Genomic DNA, 18,765 nt, shown 5'->3' with positions numbered 1-18,765 from the left:
TCAAAACATTATCATCGATCACAATAAACAGTGCACGTATCAATAATTTCGCATCAAACAAATCAATTTAGACTAAGCGATAAATAATTAACAATGTACGCAATTCAGTGAAACCGATCAGAATATAATACAACTGAAATACCTCCACTCAGATCTCGGTTTATTAGTTTCAACTCAATTAAACTGTGAATTTAAATGCCGCCGGTGAAAACCACCCCTAACTCAAATATTTACATTCCGTATTTAAATTGCGCTTTCATTGCATTTAATTGGGGGCTAAAAGCAACATTAGGTAGTCACGCATTGTCAGATAAAAAAACAAAAGTGAATCTGTTATAGAATTTAAAAAAAATGTTCCAACTAGGGTTGTGTGGGACGTCTATAAGAACACCCACTTTAAAGGAAATGTCAAGTATTTAAATGAAATGAATTTAAAAATAAGTTGTAAGCCTACTGACCTTTAGCGAGTCTCTCGTCCTCGGCCCAGCCCGGCGAGTCCTTCGACTTGGGCACCGACAGGTTCAGGGGCTGCTCCTCACACTTATAATAAAGCACTTTCTGAAACTCACTCTCACTAGTTCTCACACTCTTTTGCAACAACTGTTCCTGCAACTTGTTCTTATGGACACTAATTAAGTTCCTATCCTCGGACACCTGGACACTCTTCTCTTGGTACCCGTAAGGCTTTTTCACATCGAAATTTATTTTCACATGATGAAGTTGACTTAAAGTCGATTTTTTGTTTTCGCTACCCTTATCTAAATTTGTAAGACCTAAAATATAATCTATGGTGTGTGGCGTCGGTTTTTTTGGCGGTTTCCCGTAGACGTGCGGGTGCCAGGAGGGCTCGAAGGGTTCTGGTTTCTTGTCGTCATGCTGTGTAGCATCCTCTCTGCCTTCGCTCTCTACGATGACGTCTGCGTCGACGTCGTCCCGGGACTCGTCGATGACGAGGTCCTCCTTGTCATCTCCGTCCACGTTGATCTTCTCTCCGGGGCTGAGCCTGTCGTCTCCACATTGGTAGAAGTTGTTGTCGCTGTAGTGCTGCACGTCGATGAGCGTGTTGTCGTCCTGGTGCGGAGTGTATGTCGACACCACAGTTTGCATTTCTTGTTCTTTAGTGTCCTCGCTCATGTGTTAGGCCTGTTCAGATTGTACGGAAATAATACATGTTTGTTTTTATGATTGTATTAGTGTTTGATAGCCGGTGTGGAAGTCGTTTGATGTCTCTCTTTGATGTCGGCGTGACGTTTTCGTTCGCTTCCTGCAACAAGCACACGGTTTGGAATATTATTGAGTGTTTGATTGAATTATAGTGGAGTTAGTGGTGACGCTAAGTGGGTGATGCACGCGTATTTATATGCGTCGAGCATCGCAACAGCTTGTGCTGGACATCAGTATTACAAATACGCAGATCGTAGATATAAATGTTTTATCGTCTCATTAAACTTAAATGTAAAACCGACATACAATTAGTTTTGATGACAACATTTTTACGGCGTAAAAATAATCTATAAAATGTAACAAAAATAGACGTCATCCTGTATATCGAACTCATTCCAAATATTTCGCACTATATCATTAATCGGCATAATTGAGAGCTGCTCACGTACTCCATCATCATCACACCACAAGTGCGCTCGACCACAAACAAACCTTTACAACAGTACATATAACGTGTCCATTCAGTTAGTGAACAAAACTCTAATAAACAGTGGAAACATCAACAGTAGCCACAAAATGAATTAAACGATACACTAACAGCCCAATAAACGCAGCGTGCTCTATCTTGTAGCTCCCCTCCGAGACCCCCTGTAGCCCCCACCGGCCCCCTGCCCCCACGCCCCGCGCCCCCGCCGCCTGTAGCCCCGGGCCCCGGGGTGTCCCGCACGCACACCAAAACACAGGATCAACTGATCGGTAAGCGCTGATTGATTTTTATTGGAATCACATATCAGGGTTACCACGCAAATGTTTTATAAAAAAGCTACTGTTAAGTATTATTATTTTTCTTTCATAATCTAGTACCTGGTTCTATACACAATAGAAGTGTAGTGAAATGAACAATTAAAGTTTAAAATGCGGAAAAAACGGCTTCAATGCAGTTGATAATTTAATGTGTTAATTAAAAACATTGATTGCCTTTTCTATAAATTTAATGCAATTGGTGCTTTAAATACTAAGTAATCATTATCGACTGTAGATAGGATAATTAATATCATATAATTTAGATCGATTCAAGATAATACATTCGATAAAAATAATAATGTTATAATGTGACCCAGTTGTAAATATTAGTCTATATTACTTAAGGTACTGCTAGGCGATATCAAGGTAAATCTAAAATGATTATTAAAAACAAGATAATCGTAAACAATGAATCAAATAAATCAAAGCCCTCCTAAGAAAGTGTCTGATTTCTTATCCTTTTTTATATGTTCTGTCGCTGCGACTTAATCTCATAAAAAAAAAAACAAAATTATTTTTCCATTTTAAATTGTCAACTCCTCATCAAGACATGCAAGCAAAACATGTATTGGCGGCTTTTTTTTATACAGGGCTATTCATTAATGGACAAACTCATCCAATTTAATTTCCAAGCGGTTTCAAATACGTTGTACCAATATTATTTTTCCAAATAAACGCGCCACCTCCGCGTGCCAGCCCTACGCATGAATTGAAACAAAGCGCAGTTGGGAACACGACACAACACTACACACAGACGACGCGCACAAATATTCGTAACACTTACTTATTGATACTCCTGCTATACTTTATTATATTTGATACGCTTGTTTTCATTGGTTTTCTGCTTTGAACCGTTCGAATACATTGTATGAGACATTGCTGTACTACAAAAGGATGGTATCATTTTGAAAGATGTTTTTGTAACTTTTGTTAGATCTATTTGTCTCTAATTTTTTTCTTAGGTAAGTGAAACGGTATCGATATTAATATAGACATTTTGATGTCACGTATGCAACATATGCAACTTGTATAACACTTTAATTCAAATACAAATATGTAATATTAAATTACTTGTACAAAATGTATATTGTATGCAATATTATACGTAAATCTTGATATTATATAAAATCAAAAAAATGAAAAAAGCATTTTAAAACTTAATAAAAAGTTTTGCATACGTTGCATATGTATAGTATTTTGTCTTTTCCCAACGAAGAAGGCACAGCTATATTAGACCACTCCTACTAAACATTTTAGTAATATATTTTAACGTAACGTCACATAAATTGCTTATCTTTGTTGCAATCACTGAACGATAATTACCCAACACTTTCTAGTGCCAAAACAAGTTTTAGCAATTCACGTTTATGAAGACACGTCATTATGCTCAACTAATGTGTAAACATCAAAAGTCTATTTCGCCATAATTAATCTACAATTATAGAAACCTATGTAATCGAGTCTCGCAACTGAGCGACAGTTGTCTATTATCGCTAGTGTTGCGAAAAGATCGTGCGAATGTGCTCCCATTTAGTGATGTAACGCGAATTATATCAAACGTGATCGATAAACATATTGATGCGGTTATGAAAGTTGCCATTTGTCTATGGACGCTGATAAATTAGTTTTTAAGCGTTTATGTCTATTAGTTATTTGTACAAATTACAACTCTACCAAAATGTTGATGTTGAAAGTTTATGTGTATGTTTGTTCACCTTTCACGTTTAAACGACTTGACTAGGTTTGATGAAATTTGCTATGGAGTCAGTTATGACCCTGTAAATAAATATAGGCTACATGCTACCCGACTGTATTGGAAAGCGGGTAAGGTTTTTGCGTCTATAGCCGACACCATCAGGGCAAAGTGACCGGAATAAGAAGCCAGTACAATATATGTAATTTTTTTAAGTAGTTGTAAGGTTAATTTTGTGAAGACATTCCATAATTGAGCTAGGTAATTGACTATTAACTCACGAATATTAACAGGACCACCTGAGTAGTTTTAGCCTTCTATGAAATAAGACTTTTCTATTCTATTAACTGATATAATATATTTTGGTGAATTACAATGTCTTGAACTATTTATTAAAGCGGTATGTATATGTACATTGAAACACTTAAACATATGGTTGAATAATATTGTATGGGAACTTGAGCCACATACATCAAATAAATTCTTGGAAATTCAACTCGAATTTAGGACGATCCCGACTCACCCTGATTTGGAAATGGAAATGTTTGCCTGTGATCTGTATACCAATACATATAAGTTTATGAAGTAAAAACTATACGAGAGAAGCTATCTATATTTACAATCTGCCTCCCTATGATGATGATACTAAAATCTCCCTAAAAAATATTTCTAAAAACAATTTGGGGTAACGCTCGCAAATGTGATAATTTGAAGTAACAAAATTTCTCCTAAAAATCCATAAAATGCAGCAGTTTTAGTTCCACCTAACATTTCAAAGAAATAATTATTATCATGAAACAATATAACACAGAAAAGAAGCACGATCATTTTCCTATAAAAGACAATTTAAAACTAAAATTCCTCAGGATTATCTATCATATATTTTACCTTCAGTAAGATTAAAACCAGTCAGTATGTAATGCACATCATTTAATTATAATATGCTTACATACACACAACTGGATTGACGTCAATCGCCACCGCTCTATATAAACGCACGTAATAAACTAATAGATAATACAAACGATTATAATCCTTATTTACAATCCAATAAAGATCATTGCGTAACTATGTTATTAAGAAGCTAGTGTAGGATTACAAAAAAATGGTTATGTTTGTAAACAATAAAAATATTTGTTAATTTTAATAATTTTTCGCAAGAAACTGGTAGAGTTTCGTTAAAAAAAACGTAAGTAAAGTTTTTTTCTCTAATGGTTTTTATACTAGAGGCGGCAAACAGGCCGGGGTGCCTGTCACCTGATGATAAGCAATCACCATCGCACAGGGACACCCGCACTACTAGAGGCATCGCCAAGGAGAGTGTACGGTCGCTTCTTGAAAGTGCCTAAGACGTAACCACCTGTGAATACTACTGCTGTGATATTGTAACTCTCACAACAAATAACAATATAGGAGATAGGTGTGCCTCGCAAATATTCGACCGCAGAAGTCGCGTGTAGCCGCGCTCTCTACTGTGGGCGCACCCTAACACGAATCAATCACTCTACGATTACCAAAGTATTGAATTAATAACTGAAATATCAGCAACTTTATCTCTCCATTGAAAAACATAATAAACTGTACTTTGCACGTCGTGCCTTATCGGAGAAGCGGAAAATTGCAGTTTAATCCAAGCTTAATTATCCGCCGATTATGCGGTAATATTGTAAATTTATTAGTCATCGAAAGTATTGCAATAGTATTTTTTTAACCCCTACATCCCCAACACAGCATCACATTAAGCCAATACCCATGCCACCCAGAAGACAACATCAGCGTTTACCAGCACCAGTCGACCACACAAAATAGAATAACGATCTTCTAATTCCATCTCTCATTGACATAATTCCAACTCATCAAATTAACAAAAACATTTTCAAACGAATGTCAAAGAAATCAAAAGAGCCATCTGGTGTTTATTAAAAACAAATTCGCTGGCTTTCATCAAAAACATATGAAAACGCAATAAATTAATTTATAATATCAAAGGGAAACCAGGCGGGTATCAAGGCGGCCAGGAAATGTTCACAATTAACACGAACGGTTTAAGAGGATAACTGTCGCAGTCATCCGCTGTTACTGCCTCGGTTACTGCACCGCTTTGATTTCGAACTGAACCTTCCTTAATATCTTTATTGGAAAATATGTCTATTTACATGTAAAAATTTACCAGCCGTGTTAAGGAACGACGCATGTTGCATGCACAGCGAATCCTTAACTGACATGTTATACTACTACTGTGCTGACATTCTCAATGTACTCACGTGGGGGACATTATGAATTAAAAAATCACTAAGAATCACTAAAATCCCAGTATGATTATGGCTGTAACACTTTTAAAATAAGATAAAAAAGGTAACCAAAAGAGCTGAAATGAAAATATTAAAACGCTAATCTACTTAGAAACAATATGTTTTCAAAATTATAATGTGTGTTTTCAACTTTATAATTTTCTGCTAATCGTTTTAAAATTCAAAATACTGGAACAATAATAACAATTATGTCATTCTGACGCATGACATGGGCTTAGTCACAGAAAAAAAACAAACATGATGAAAAAAAATTTATTATTTAATTAGTCACAGACATTCAGTATCAAAATCTAAAGGTTTATTTCGAGTCCAATCGGGAACTTCGTGTTAATGACTCTTGTGTCATTTCGCGTATCTACTTATATTGCTGACTAAAACATGGATGATGTGATGTAGAAAGTATTTTCATACTTTTAATGTCAACCAAGTCACGCAACTGTTTGACATATTACACATATTTGACACACACATATTACATGCAATCACAGAACATCAACTTTCATGGTTTATTCATGTACCATAATAAACTGTTTTCAGTCAGTGCAGTAGGTTGGCTATGATTCTTTACAATACGAACTTTATCAGTGCATTAACTTTTTAACTTACTGTCCATCTGTCTATCTATGGCATCATGCCTCCCGAATGGATTGAGCGATTTCAATTTAGTTAGTTTTGTATTAAAAATGAATTACGTGCGAGTTAGGCAGCTGGCAGCTAAGGAACAGATGCACGGTTAGAATAGTTTGAAGACATGGTAGTGATAGTTAATTACAATACTTTCAGTTGGTTTCTTTTATGCCGCTACTTCAATGAGGAGACTTTAAAGTTCCTGTCGCTAAGTAGAGCTCGTACAGTTTTTTTTAATGTTAATGAAACTTTCAAAAATCATCATTTCTTTCCAATTCAATTTCTGACACGATACACTTTTCCATTCCAAACCCAGCAAGTAACCTATGTATTCTATCTAGTACCTAACAGTATCATATCTACAGGAATAACATAGACATACAGCAATTTGTCCAGCAATTTGTCCCCATCGAGAATCGAACGCGGCGACCGCAGGATCACAGGTATTCCTGCCATCCAGCATTCATGTTTAATTAAACCTGTGTTGCTATTTCATCACAAATCTGCTTGTGCTATGAAATTAGTGTACCGTGAAGCTACAACCTCTGCAACTTATGAATTCCACGTAAAATCGTACTGCGAAATGCGCGGCCAATATTATGTTTTATTGTTATTAATTCTTACTACCAATAACTGTTTTGTATTTGAACATATGTAGCGGTCGACGATTGATTTTCTATGTTGGTTTACGTTACTTTATAACTGTTCAGTCATAATACGAGAAGTAAAAAAACATATCGCTTGAAATTATAAAGTGATAAAATTTTCAATTTGACTAATGCTAAAGAAGAATGCAAAGAAAATCTGACCTTATGGTCTACGAATTAAAATAAATGCAACTTTTTTTTATCGATAAATAAAATTTTAAGCAACTGGATAACCCTACTTTACTACGACTTGTAACTCATAGCCTAATAGTGCATCAAAATCAAAAGTGATATTTACAAAAAGTTCAAAGTCAAAAATATTAATCCAACAAATTCTGAGCCTGATCAAAGCCGGCTCTCATCACACTTACAGTTGACAACATCACCGCTGACATATCCCAGTACAATCAACTCTTTTTTTTAATATCGGAACTCTTCGCTACATTGTAAAAGCGAGACGGCGCTCTACAATGTCCGTAGCTGTATCTCGCTCTGACAGTAACAATCGTGTTTTATGAGTTCGTTGTAGCGGGTTCGAGTCGGCCACACACGACGAGCACTTCCGCGGCATCGAGCTTGTATAATGTCATAATACTCACGTGTGATACAGGAACTAGGATGTTAAGGTATTAATTTGTGATGAAAAAGTGGAGAAGAAAGTTGAATAATATCTCCTTATGATAACTTAAATATTAAAAAAATCAAAGGAATTATTTAGGCGTTTAAGAATTACTAAAAAAAACTTAGAATATTTTTATGTTGACATTTTTAATTCTAAATTACGAAACTTTGTATTAAAAAAACTAGACAGGTAGCATCTATCTGGTTTATGATAATTCAAGAACATTAATTATTTTGTTTACATAATAAGATTAAATTAGAATAGTGATTATAAATACCGATTATAAGTCTATTATTCGATAACACTCATTTTATTTCAGAAGACATGTTGCGCCGACCCCAAATAAAATTGGGATAAGGACAGGGAATGATGACTTAGTTTATTTCAGAGTTATAAAACTATAGTTATTTCATTAAATCCATCAACTTTGTAGCTCTCCATTTTCCTGCGATTAAAACGCTTAATGGATAAAAAGATGAAAAGTGAAGCCAAAAGTGAATATCATCCTCCTAGCCTTTTCCCAAACGGGGGCTTAGAGTCTAACCTGATGCAGCTAAGTACCAGTGTTTTAAAAGGAGCGACTGCCTATCTGACCTCCTCAACCCAGTTACCTGGGCAACACGATACCCCTTGGTTAGACTGGTTGACAGACATTCTAGCTTCTGACTTCCTGTAAATTGTCAAAGATGAATGAGTAACAGATGGGACCCTCAATTTCACATGCGTTCCGAAATACGGAGAACCTCATTTTTGCATAGATGGGTACAAATCCACAGACGTAGCTGAACCTGTAATTCTGTAATCGCGGAATTAGTGCAGTCATAGCTTGTCATCGAGCACCCCCGAAAACAAAAAAGAATAATTAACGAAAAAACCCAATATTTACAATAATCCCTGAACATTTATATTAATCTAATCGACCCTGCAATATCACTACAATATAATATTATTATAATCAGCCAAACAAACGCAGCATTGAGACCGCTACCAATCAATACGCGTAATTGGCGATATGTAATCACCAATGAATTATGATCAGCGGTCGACACGTAAATACCTATCTACATAATCATTTGTGAATCTCATTATTCATTGAAATGATCATTGTGGAAGCAGATGGACAAATAGTTACAAAAATCTATTTAATTTTGGGTTTGGTAAATGGTATCATTGTTAGTTTTTTTGATGATTTTTAGCAGATCGTCGATCGATCTTGCTGTGAGCCTGTATGCTTACTGACAAATCTGATTAAGTTTTATTTTTCATTAAATAACATGGTCCTAAAACTATCAACTAAACAAGAATTAAGTAGCGATCTATTGTAGTTCCAATTCGTGTCACTGCACGAATTAGCGATAGTTTCGGGTTCCAGAGTACTAATTCGTATTTAATTCGTTTAAACGGCACTCTTACCCCAAAACGCTACTCTTACAAGAAAATTTACGGAAAGAAGCCTTTTTTATAAGCCGGCCTGTACGGCCTCATGTGACTAGCTAGACCGAGTTTAGATCTAAACACTCGGTCGCAAGCGGTGCTGTAAAGTTGACCCGCAGAATTGAGAGTATAGGTGTACGACGGCTTAGGCCTCTTTTTACTATGGCACTAGTTAATCCAGCTCACTTCGCACTTACGGACTGAATTTGAAACAGCCAGGACGTAACACCAACGCATGTAAAAAAATCCTTCAAATCGATCCAGCCGTTCAGAAGGAGTTTTCTGCCACAAACACGTACAGTAGATTTATATTCATAAAGATTTAAGACATCCCTTAACCATTTTTTATTAAAATAACGAGTTGTATATACTATATTGTGAATATTATTGCAGTAGCATTTTTCTACTAATATTCTGGTGCATAAGTTTTCAAATTTGTAAACCTACTTACTTTATGCCCATGAATCCAGCATTTGAATCGTAAGCCACCATCAAATCAATTCATCGGTACCTATTAATTACTGGGAAAATAAAACATACACTTATCTTCAATAATTAATTATTATCAGTTTCCCAGTTTTTCTAGACTTTTCATTGCTTTTAGCCATAATAGTTCATGAAAACAAATTCCATTTTAGAAATACATCTGTAAATGTTAATGCTTGTAGGTCACACTCATTAATTTCGAGTTGTATCAAGTTATTTCACCTATTGGCATAGACAATGCATCGCGTCATCTTATAAAAAAAAACCTTTAAATGTATGGGAATAACATTTCTTTTCGACTAGTGATGTGTCTTTGATTTGTGAGTCCAATCATTTCAAAAGATTTGACCAACATTAGCGCTCGGAAAACATTACTTGTCCAAATTTCTACGTACCACACTAAATAGGAAAATTGTAATTTTTTCGCGCATTAAATGTAAGTACTTCTTAAATGTTTAGTGTAATACCTATCAAGGATTAATTTGTAGTTAAGTGTTACACAATGTACTAATTTGTTATAAACAATTCGGATTCGTTATGCGTCACTTTTTTATAATGGCTTGAATATTTAAAATCGTATAACGCTTGTTTTAGATAAGGTTAATCTTGCCCAATTATTGTTTTTATCGCATAATCTTAATATTACAGGGCAGGCAAGAGCCGATACCAATTTAACAAATTCACAAGTACATAATTTAGAATTATATTCGAGTTTTTATTAACGGTATTGCGAATATTGCAATGTTATGGATGTTAATAATAAATACACCGCACCTTGGGCCTAAGTTTGATAAATTTAAATAGTATAGTTACATAATTATTGTTTTCACAAAATACTGATTTCATAGCTGTAATTGAATCGCCTGTTTAATGTTAATAGGTTTCGTTTATATTTTGTTTATATAAAAAAAGAAAAAATACTTAACCTTAATCATAATGTTCTATTAACTTCATAACAAACATTTTCCATCAACCTGCATTTGAGTTTGGCTTAAGCTAAACGCTGACGACATTATTTATTATTCGAACCAACACCTTCTAAAAATTGCCTAAGGATCAAATCAAATCAAGGATAGAGTCAAAGTACGCATTACATAAACCGAAACATTTTCCAGAACTAATTTATAAAACCATTGCATGACTAAACAAAGTTGTAAATTTTTGTTGTGCAAGTTTTTACTTTGCAAATCATATATTATTTGTTTTTCTCTTCATTACAATACAGTACAGTTTTTCAAATCTATACTTAATATATAAAGCTGAAGAGTTTGTTTGTTTGTTTGAACGCGCTAATCTCAGGAACTACTGGTCCAAATTGAAAAATTCTTTTTGTGTTGAATAGACCATTAATCGAGGAAGGCTTTAGGCTATAAACTATCACGCTGCGACTAATAGGAGCGAAGGTACAAAGAAAAAAGTGAAAAAAAATAATGCAGGTATAAATCATAACTTATATCTTCTACCCATGGGGACGAAGTCGCGGGCAACAGCTAGTTATGAATACTTAGATAATCTGGTGTAATCCTTCATAGAGGAAACATATCTCGGAAAAATAATTGTATAATCTGTGGTAAATTGTTAAAATACATTTCTTAACGATTGCCATTAATATTATGATAATGGAATCATTATAATGGATTAATTGCTCTGTGTTATCAAAGTATAGAGAAGTAATGATTAGATTACAGATTCATTGTTGAAAATACATCTTCAGTAAGCGGCAAAAAGTCGTATCTCATAATACTTTGTTTTGACCGCATGAGAATGATTTATGATAAGGCAATGTGGGTTCAATACCCGCGTTGGGTAAACTTTTGTGTACTAACTTTACTGCAATGAGGTTGGTTGTGTTTTGTGTATTTTGTTACAGAATTATTAAGACCTGCTTTCGTGTTTTTCTTAGAGGCATACTTTGTAATTGGACTCATCGTGACATAAGGATACCGGGCCCGTTCTTTAAGTCTTTTGTCCCAAAACAGCATGAAAGCCTCTCTTTTTTCTTAAATAATAGTAACGGATAGTTGAGTAGTTGCGGTCAGAACGCCAAACCCACAGAACGCGTGTCGCGGGTTCAATCCCCGCACACGACAAGCATTTCTGTGATAAACGAAAGTTTGTTCTGAGTCTGCGTGTCTTTGTGCATATGACCTTAATGTTGACCTCAATTCCTTATTACTGCGGGTCTCATTTTATAAAAGAGTAGTACTGATTTTAACATTTGTGAAGCTGAAAATAATTATACCATGGATGTAAATGGCCGCGATCACCTTAACTTAGTTTTTCTTAATGTGAGAAATACAAATGTATATGACATTCAGTCCGTAATCTTCTGTAATAACTGAAATAAGATCTGTAATAAGTGCATGAGGGTATGTTACTATAATATCCCTAATGCATCATAGTTGTTTTTCATTAATTATTAAATCGTCAGCGTTACTCAACATTCTGTACTCGAGATATTGCAAGTTTAGGATTAGCCAACAAGTTCCATCTCCAAAGGACTGACAAAAGAAAACTTAAACTTAAGTTAAGCATGAGTCGTGAAAGACTAAAGTAGACTGGAGTTGCCTCGTGTACAAGGCCCTTTATACATATATGTGTAAGATAAGATAATGATCCAATACAATTAATAACTATTGCATCATGTTTCCTTAGTATCGGATTCGAATCCAAAAGTGAATAATGTCAATTTGGGGTTTCCAAAATAAACAGCTTTTTTTGAGGTATTATAATATTATTTGTAGATTTGTCATTTCAATTATCTTGGCTCTTATTAAATGATTTTTAATTACATGGATTTCATGTAACCCTTTTTAATCTGCTTCAGATTATAAATTGCATATCAGATTAACAATGAGTTGAGTTTTCGATGCGGAATTTACCTATCTACTATCTCAGCTATCATTTTAGATAATCAAGTCATCTTTCTAGCTTAAATAACTTAAAAGCAAGATATGTATTCATTATGAGTTTAAAATAAATCTAGCTACTCCGACGGGTAATTTATACAATTTAAATAGTTCACAGGATTGTTCACAAAGAAAGCATTTCTTTAAATGCATTTTTTTGTTCCGAGTGTATCTTGGCCAAATTATTTATTCTGCTTTTTTAATGCATGTTGAGGAAGTTCTAATTTATTAACATGTGTTTTTATGTTAAATAGAAAGGACTTGTATAAGATCGCGGAACCCGCCGCCGCAGCAGCTCGTGATTAAGGACTCAGGTCGACTCCTGAGACTAATCGGACTATCCCGAATATTTAATACGCGTAAGTAAACATTTATAAAAAAAATATTATAAATAAAAAGAGTTGAAATAGCCAACTTTCTTTGTTTATGTATTTTGAATAACGAATTTCTATGGATTAATATCGTCTTGTCGCGGGCCAAAACACGCCCGTATTATTTTTACAAAACAATATAATATTATGATAACCTTCAAAACTTTTAAACTCTGCACAAATACTTTTTTGATCAACATAAAATTGTTGTAAGTTTCAAATACTGCAATATGTCTTAGGCTTAAATTATCAATCATAAAACAATGGCTTGTAAAGAAATAAATGTCAGTTAAAATACTGTCCGTAGTAAATTACAGTAGGTACATTTCACCCGTAAACTTTTAAAAACAAAGCAACTGAAAAGAAATAGAACAACAACAACAGCAAGTTTAATTGAAAAAAAAATACCGACAAGCGTTACTATGTTTCAATAACAAAACAAATCATTAACGTTATTATCATCAAACTTAATAAAAATAACTTAAACACTATTTAGACTAACTTAAACAACAAAACAAACTTAACACAAAAAACTTCAACTCACCTACACAAGTTATCCAGGCAACACAACACTACACTCAATAAAAAAAAACACAAATAGGCACAGATCATAAATGTCAAACGTCAATTACACTTCCGATAGAGCGCATTGTGGCGGGAACGGAACCAATAGCAGACGTAAAGCGTCCGAGTGACGTGACGTTGTACTGGCGGCCCGACTTGCGAACCGTATCTGTGTGGGTGTGTGACGGAACACGCCGCGCCCGTGTGCGTGTGCGAGGAAGATAGCTAGCGAACTGTTAACTCGGCGATCCTCACAGTTAGACTAACTCACATCCAAATCGCTTAATTTTATGAGTTGTTGCCTTCTCCACCCCCTCGGTGGGGACGCGCGCTGTGACTTTGAACGAGCGTTTGTTGTGCATTGTGAGTTGTACGTTAAGTTGTTTGTTTCAATAGATTGTTATAAGATTATTAATAAATTGTAGGTTTGTAATACTTGACAGTAAATATAGTTTTACCTAATGTCGTTGTACCTATTTGATAAATATTTTACCATTTTTATTTAATGAAATACGATTAAAAGTGACTTAAAGGAATCATCATCGCAACATCGTTGCCAACGAAAAGAAAGCAAAAAGTCCAACTTAAATAAATCATCATGGTGATCTGTTCTAGAAAACTATTCCCCCATTCAGATGCTAATGAATGTTAACCTAATCAGATTTAAAGTTTCAAACTAATTGTACAGTAATAGATACGATTGATTCCTTGATCAGTGATATTAGATCTGCCAATTACATTTCCTTGCTTTATCGTCTATATAGGTATAATTAATACAGTTGGCGTCATAGAATATTAAAACCAATTGTGCGATATAAAAATTATCATAAACATCTACATCATTAATTTCACATATCAAAATTGATTAAATATTTCTCCATTATACATTATAAATAACATGTAAAATATTCGATTAACAGTATTAATAATACATTTATAATATCGACAATGACTGGTAATCTAGTATCATTTATATCGCGATAAGGCGGATTTGATTGCTGCTATAATTGAAAAGTATTGTGCGGTAACAATGGAAAATATTTATCTTTACTCTGTGCTGTAAAAATAATACCAGCTTAGTATTTGATGTATCACATCAATAATACATAAGTCCACACGGAAAACTGTACGTTATCTTGTAGCGAACATAGTTCGGCCCGGGGAATACCCCAATATTTAGATAGCGTTTTAGAAGACGATCGATAAAAATAAATTTATCGCAGCGCCAGCACTAAATATTTCACTTGTACTTTTATTGTTTATTCACATTAACATACACAGTAATCCTTTGCTAACAAATAAATTCACAATAAATAATAAGGTACTCCTGTACAAGGTCACGTCGCATAAAGCATTTAGCGCCGGTACAGTAGCAATAACTCAGCGCAGGAAATCACGTCATCGCTCTATTACAGAACGCACACATACACGCACACCCACACAGGCGCGCCAGTCCGGTGTACGTGAGATGTGTTCGACAGAATAGGGTGAAAGCCTCACATTAATTTGAAGGATAAGGAAATGTTTCTTTTGTTTAAGTGTTGTGAACTGACTTTATTATTTATACTCAGGTCATGATAATCATACTTTTATATGTATTTAAAAACCTACACTCTACTTAATTATTAAGGCTCTGCTGCTTCTTAGTTTGTCCGTCCATCAGTCACCAGACTGTTACTCATGAACCGTAATAGCTAGTCGGTTATTTTTTTACAGATATATATTTCTTCTTCTCAATGAAAATAAACTCGAAGTGAAGCAACGGTTAGAGCCGCCATAAATTTGATTTCTGAGCGATCTTTTTTGTAAATAGATATTCCTTAGGTAACCGATTTTTATAGCAAGCCTAACATAACTTGGCTTAAAATAGCCATAATTATATAATCGATCTGTACATAAACATATTTTTTATCTAACAATTATAATAAAACTGCGATAGGGTGATGATGATGATGATGATGATGATGATAATAAAACTATCAAGGAAAATGTTATCGACAACTTATATCTGTTTCATTCGACAACGACTATCACAGGAATCTTAAAAATACCAATAAAAACTTAAGAACTATTATCAGAAATAAAAACAAAAGTATCAACATTGACGCATTACAATTAATAAAGGGATATAATTGATAACCTTATCATAATCCCAAATGGAAAACTTTTATTAATTATCAAAATAAATTATCCTAGTTAATTGTCTAATTGATATTATCAATCAACTAGCTGTTGCCCGCGACTTCGTCCGCGTGGTTAGAAGATAAGTTAGGAATTTTTCAATGGAAGCCCTCGAAGATGAATAATTTTCCCTGTTTTTTCCACATTTTCCATTGTATCCCCGCTCATATTAGTCGCAGCATGGTATATAGCCTGAAACCTTCCTCGATGAACGGTCTATTCAACACAAAGATTTTTTCAATTTGAACCAATAGTTTCTGAGATTAACGCGTTCAAACAAACAAACAAACTTATATATTACTATAGATTATATTACATTACAAAATAATTAACACTATTTACACGTTTTTTTTTATTAATTAATTAACTTATTCGAAACCCGCACTTGAATTCGCCGTATGAAGATTACAACCTAATTGTGTGCCCGCCATCACATCGCATTGTTATTACTATGTATCCATTTGAAATATTAACGACACACGTTATATTACAGGCTGTTATATTACACTTGTTGTATAACAACGTATAACAATATAACAGTAATTAAGCGACAGTTGTTTGCGCAAGTGACGCACACTGTTTCGTTAGACGGTCTCTAATTAGTTGAAGAGTTAATTTAATCATGCCCAGTGTTGGGATTCGCAAAGTTTTGCGTGGAGTTCAACATGGCTGGTCTCTATGGGTTCAGCAGTCATGTAAGTGGTGTTGTACAGCCGTGTTGTGAGAATTAGTTGGATGTTTGGGTTTGCGTTTTTTGTGCGGTGTCTGCGTTTGTAGGTATAATATTATAAATCATGTGATTTCGTATCGACCGTAAATATTTTGGTTCTAGTTTGGTTTTGACGACCTCCGTGGTCGAGCGGCGTGAGCACCGGTTTCAAGGTGTCGCTAGCTCTGAGGTCCCGGGTTCGATCCCCGGTCGGGTCAATGTAAAAATTCACAATTTTACATTGTCTTAGGTCTGGGTGTTTGTGGTACCTTCGTTGTATCTGAATTCCATAACACAAGTGCTTCAGCAACTTACTTTGGGTTCAGAACAATGTATGTGATGTTGTCCGCATATATCCGCATATATATGATTATACTTAATTTGTTACTTTTACGAATTACATTACTTAAAAAAGGGCATAATTATTTTTCTGTTCTTATAGATGAAAAAATACAAAAAAATATTTTTGAATACAAATAACGGAAACAGTTTTACCTAAAAGCGCTTCTTGAAAATTGCATAACGACCTGGACGCAGTACAGAGAAGATACGTTATACCTACATTAGAAGCCTTTCAGACGTAATTGATGAAGAACGTCACGTAACATTAAGGCTTTGTGCATCAAACACCAGCCGGTGCACGGACAAATTGGCCGGAAGGTACGTAACGTAGTTAAATGGCGACCGGAAGTACGTTATTGCTGGTAACGTGACTACGGGAGGCTTTTTCGTAAGGCAGGGGTCAGAAGCCACGCAAGTGTAAACATTATTGTATTAAAATAGCCTTTTGTAGAGTCTTACCGTAGAGGACGAGTACTGCCTCTCATAGTATTATTAAAATGGACTGCTATTGATGTCTACAAAATGTCAGAATATTGTTAAGGTGAGTTTAAAAAACACAAGCCTATGGCTGAAAGGCAATGATGAAAGCAATAGGTTATATTTTTTAAATTTATTCATATCACGGATATTGGTCGAATTAATTGCAATGTTTGAAGTACTGGGTATAAAAATAAAATAAAATAAAAATAAAATCTTGCCCCCACTCATAAATGTACGAAAACCAATAAACACCGCCACAGGCCTGGGAACGCGATCCATCACCAAAACGCTTAACCCTAAAATGTTTAATCAAATTTTAATCAGCGCTCGCATCAAAATGTAATTATTTCAAACGATTGACTTAACTTTATGGTAACATTCAATCGACGTTATTTTATTAACTATTAATAGTCGGAATATTAATGAATCGACAGTTTCCTCTATAAAGGAAGTACTTACTACAGTTACCGGTCTTTACCGGTTTCTACTGGGTCTGAGCCTCTCTGAGAAACCTTTCGCTTTTCGTTTTTCAATTATATTTTATGGTTATTAATTTGTGATTATATTTGAATTTTTAATGAAAAAGTCTTAAGGGAAGTTAAATGAACCAAGTAATATTTGCACTTATACCTGTATATATGCGTCCCGTCTAGTTGTAAATTGTCATTGTGTGTCGATTTGATTGTGATTCTTATTGTAAGGCAGTAAGGTTAATTTTGCGAAACACGGCTTCTTATCATAAACACTGAAGTATATTACATTTAAATCTAAATTTCTAAACTGCGTAAATGATGTATTAAAGAAATAGTTTGTAACTTATAATTATAAAAAGCCTTTATTTAAAAAAATATTCATATAATTTAATTGAATAGATTAAAATTATAATCTTAACACTAACCTAAAATTATTTTACAATTCAAATAATTAATTTAGCACCGTCACTTATTCATTAACTAAATTAATATTTATATTAATATAAACACGAAAGTTCGCGTTAAAACGAACCGACAATATGTGTTAACTAACATACAACAACACCTACACTAATTCAAACAATAGAATTATAGCAATCAATTAAGTTATACACACAAAGCTCATAAATTGCTATAACCCGATTGGGTCGAACAACAACATTAAATTTAATGTTTCCATAACCGTCAGGAATTGCATTAAATCAATTATATTGTAAACGCTGTGAGCGCACACAGGGTTAGCGTATTTACAAACATGTCTACGTCACGCGAGATTACTGTCTACGCCGCGGCGTAGCGCTACGGCTCGCTTGCTACGAGCTACGAGTGCGGATGGAATATTGTATTTAGGATAATGGATACAATGGTGAAACAATGGAGAGATTTTCTTTACTTTTTATGGAAAAGCTATTTTTTAGAGAAAGGAAAATGTATTTTTTTTATAAGAT

The 18,765-nt window shown here is 34.4% G+C and overlaps 1 protein-coding gene across 2 annotated transcripts in view; it reads right to left on the bottom strand.

Moving 5' to 3' along the window:
- The window catches only part of LOC113499697 (homeobox protein engrailed), a 92,418-nt gene that overhangs the window by 57,473 nt on the left and 16,180 nt on the right, over positions 1-18,765 (bottom strand). Inside the window, exons 1-2 of one of the 2 annotated variants that reach the window (XM_026880263.1) lie at positions 13,614-14,033; positions 459-1,264 (exon numbers count right to left, since the gene is read on the bottom strand). In XM_026880263.1, coding sequence (XP_026736064.1) covers positions 459-1,134 — 676 coding nt within the window. In that variant the 5' untranslated portion in view covers positions 1,135-1,264; positions 13,614-14,033. Of the gene's footprint in view, positions 1-458; positions 1,265-13,613; positions 14,034-18,765 lie in introns of those variants that run through there. The other variant, XM_026880264.1, reaches the window with a different exon arrangement.

Source organism: Trichoplusia ni, chromosome 12, assembly GCF_003590095.1.
Source record: "Trichoplusia ni isolate ovarian cell line Hi5 chromosome 12, tn1, whole genome shotgun sequence".
NCBI classification, from domain to species: Eukaryota; Metazoa; Arthropoda; class Insecta; order Lepidoptera; family Noctuidae; genus Trichoplusia; species Trichoplusia ni.
The sequence above is the reverse complement of the archived record's forward strand: the minus strand, read 5'-3'. Positions and strand labels throughout refer to the sequence as shown.